The following is a 2,696-nucleotide window of genomic DNA, read 5'->3' as shown; positions in this document are numbered from 1 at the left end:
ATTTCCCCTGCCCACCCCCTGCTCACCCCCTGCTGGCCATGGAGACGTGGTCGGTGGGCGACAGAGTGGCCGACAGAGTACGCCACACTCCCACCACCTCCCCCTCCCCTCCCCCTCCCCTCCCCCTCCCCACCACACACACACCACACCACTCACTTGTAACGGCCACAGCACGGAAATACGGGATCGGTGCGGTTTGTGGGCGAGACAGAGTTTGGTCAGGCTGGCGAGGTGTGGGTCGGACTGGAGATGGACGCCAGGGTCGGGTCAGGCGACGGCTCGGTCGACGGCGTGGCCTACTTTGCCGCCAAGTCCAAGCACGCCAAGTTTGTGCGCCCGGGCATGATCTCGGCCGAGGCATCGACACCGATGACGCCGATGACGCCGCAGCTCTCGCGCACGTCGTCCATGGCCTCAGACTTTGGAACCCAACCGCTCTCGCCGGCCGTCCGCGCACGGATCCCGCCACACATCGCCCAACGGCTCGCCGCCGTCGGCTTGCCCTCGCTCCCTCAGCTGAAGCAGGCCCAGTCAAAGGTTGCGCTCGGCTCGCGTGCCGCAGACCGCGACGGAAACCTGGGCACGGTCCGGTTTGTCGGCTTTACCGACTTTGCGCCCGGCGTGTGGGTCGGACTCGAGCTCGATCGCCCACGCGGCAAGCATAGCGGCTCGGTCGACGGTGTCCCGTACTTTACTGCTGCACCCAACTGTGGCAAGCTTGTGCGGGTCGAGAGCGTCCGCGACCCGGCTGATGTCGCGGCAAAGGCCAAGGCCAGCAGTAGTGACGGTGGCGGCGACGCCGGCCTCGTGCCGGTTGCGGTCGTCACTGCGCCGTCAAACGGTTCGGGCTCAGGCACGGACTCGGGCTCGGACTCGAGTGAGCAGTCGACGGCATCGACAGCGGCGACGTCATCATCCAAGTCGACGGCAGCGTCTGATTCGGCAGCCGCTGCCTCGGCCGACAACCTCGACGGCATTGTGGTTGTCGACGATAGCAGCAACGTCGACGTCCCTCCGAGCGAATCTAGCAGGTCGCTCCGGCCGTCACGGTCAGTCGAGTCGGTGGCACCTGCCAGCACGCCGCCAGGCTCTCCGCCACAGGCCTCCGCCGCAGCAGCGCGCATGTTCCCACACCTCCGCAATGAGATGCCATCGCCGATTGCGCGGCGGGCATCGATTGCATCGCCAAACGCACGGCACCTCCCGCCGCGGATTCCGGCCTCGTCGTTGGCCAACGTCAACGCCGCGCTCAACATGGACACTGCACTTCTCGAGGCCTCCAAGGAGCTCACCGGGCCGCGCGACCGCATGGCCCACAGGCTCAAGCACGTCGCTGACGTCGACGTCCCGTTCCTCCTCGCCGAGATGCTCGACAACGGCCGGCTCGACGACTCAAGCCTCGTCCCGCTCCTGCGACCGGGCATGGTCAGCCTCGACCTGCGCGGAGCGACCAAGCTCACCGACGCCGCGTACATCACCATTGCCTCGTCGTGCCCGCATTTGACCACCCTCGTCGCTGCCGATAGCTCGCTGAGCGACCGTGGCCTCGCCGCGCTCGGCAGTCACGCGGCGTCACTCACCGCGCTCGACATCTCGGGCAACGAAACTGTGACCGACTCGGGCATCGAGGCGCTGCTCGGGCCTGGCATTGTGGCGCTCGCGCGGCTCAACATGGCATGGTGCACGCAGCTTACCGACGCTGCGCTCCGTGCGTTTGTAGCGCACATGCCGCGGACCTCGGCTCGCATCGACTTTAACGCCTCGGGATGCTCGCTGCTAACCTGCGCGAGCCTCGCGCGGCTGGCGGCCACCGCCGGCCCGCTCCTCTCGTCGTTTGTGGTCGCGGGCATGCCCGCGCTCGCTGACGCTGTGCTCGACGCACTTGCCGACTGTTGCCCCAATGTGCAGCACGTCGACGTGTCGGGCGCCGGCGAGGTGACGTCCCCGGCGCTGAGCCGGGTCTTTGCCACCGGTGCCCTCCTCCGTGACGTCGACGTGGCGCGGACGTCGCTCGACGACACGGGGCTCCTTGCGCTGCACCGGGCTGCGAGCCGGTTGCGGCACCTCGACTGCTCCAACACGGCGATCACCGACCAGGCAGCGCTTGTCGTCTTTGCCGACCTCCCGCACCTGCGCTCGCTCTCGATCGCCGGATGCGCCAGCATCACCGACGCACCGCTGGCGGTTCTTTACGACACCGCGCCGCATCTGCGGTCGCTCGACATCTACGGCTCGCAACATGTCTCGATTGCGCTCGTCCGCAAGTTCCGGGCGCGCGGCGTGGTCGTCATCCGCTCCAAGCACCACAAGCGTGACTGACGACGGCATATGACCATGCGTTAAACATCCTTTACCGGCGCTGCTTGCGGGCCGACGTCGCCGAGCCGAGCGAGACGATCGACTTGCGGTCCTTGGTCCGACGCTTGATGAGCTGCTTGGCGAGCGGGGCGCCGTCTTGCCCGACGGCGGCCACAAGAATCTCCCGCATCTGGGCAGGCGTCTCGATTGACCACAGCGTGTTGAGAATGTCGGTGCTGTCGTCACCGGTCAGCCGGCGCATCTGCCCGGCGAACCAGTTGAGGGTGGCAGGCGAAGGGCGGTCAAGATCGTCGAGTGGGTCCTTCTTGGGCGCGGCGGCGGTGCTAGCCCAACCGCCGGAGCCGGAGCGCCCGTCCGGTCCCGCCCGGCGGCGGCAA

General features: G+C 67.7%; 2 protein-coding genes across 2 annotated transcripts; one reads left to right on the top strand and one right to left on the bottom strand.

Moving 5' to 3' along the window:
- Positions 1-4: 4 nt before the first annotated feature.
- On the top strand, positions 5-2,358 carry AMSG_00247 (CAP-Gly domain-containing linker protein 4). Its single transcript, XM_013907652.1, has 2 exons — positions 5-77; positions 172-2,358. Exons 1-2 carry the CDS (start codon positions 39-41, stop codon positions 2,317-2,319), a joined length of 2,187 nt encoding a protein of 728 aa, XP_013763106.1. The 5' UTR covers positions 5-38; the 3' UTR covers positions 2,320-2,358.
- AMSG_00246 (uncharacterized protein) lies at positions 2,334-2,608 on the bottom strand. The gene has a single exon (XM_013907651.1). The coding sequence runs from the start codon at positions 2,558-2,560 to the stop codon at positions 2,351-2,353; it is 210 nt and encodes a 69-aa protein (XP_013763105.1). The 5' UTR covers positions 2,561-2,608; the 3' UTR covers positions 2,334-2,350.
- Between the last annotated feature and the right edge of the window lie 88 nt (positions 2,609-2,696).

This window comes from Thecamonas trahens, assembly GCF_000142905.1.
Source record: "Thecamonas trahens ATCC 50062 unplaced genomic scaffold supercont1.1, whole genome shotgun sequence".
Classification (NCBI taxonomy): Eukaryota; order Apusomonadida; family Apusomonadidae; genus Thecamonas; species Thecamonas trahens.
This window is presented reverse-complemented; position numbering and strand designations above follow the sequence as displayed.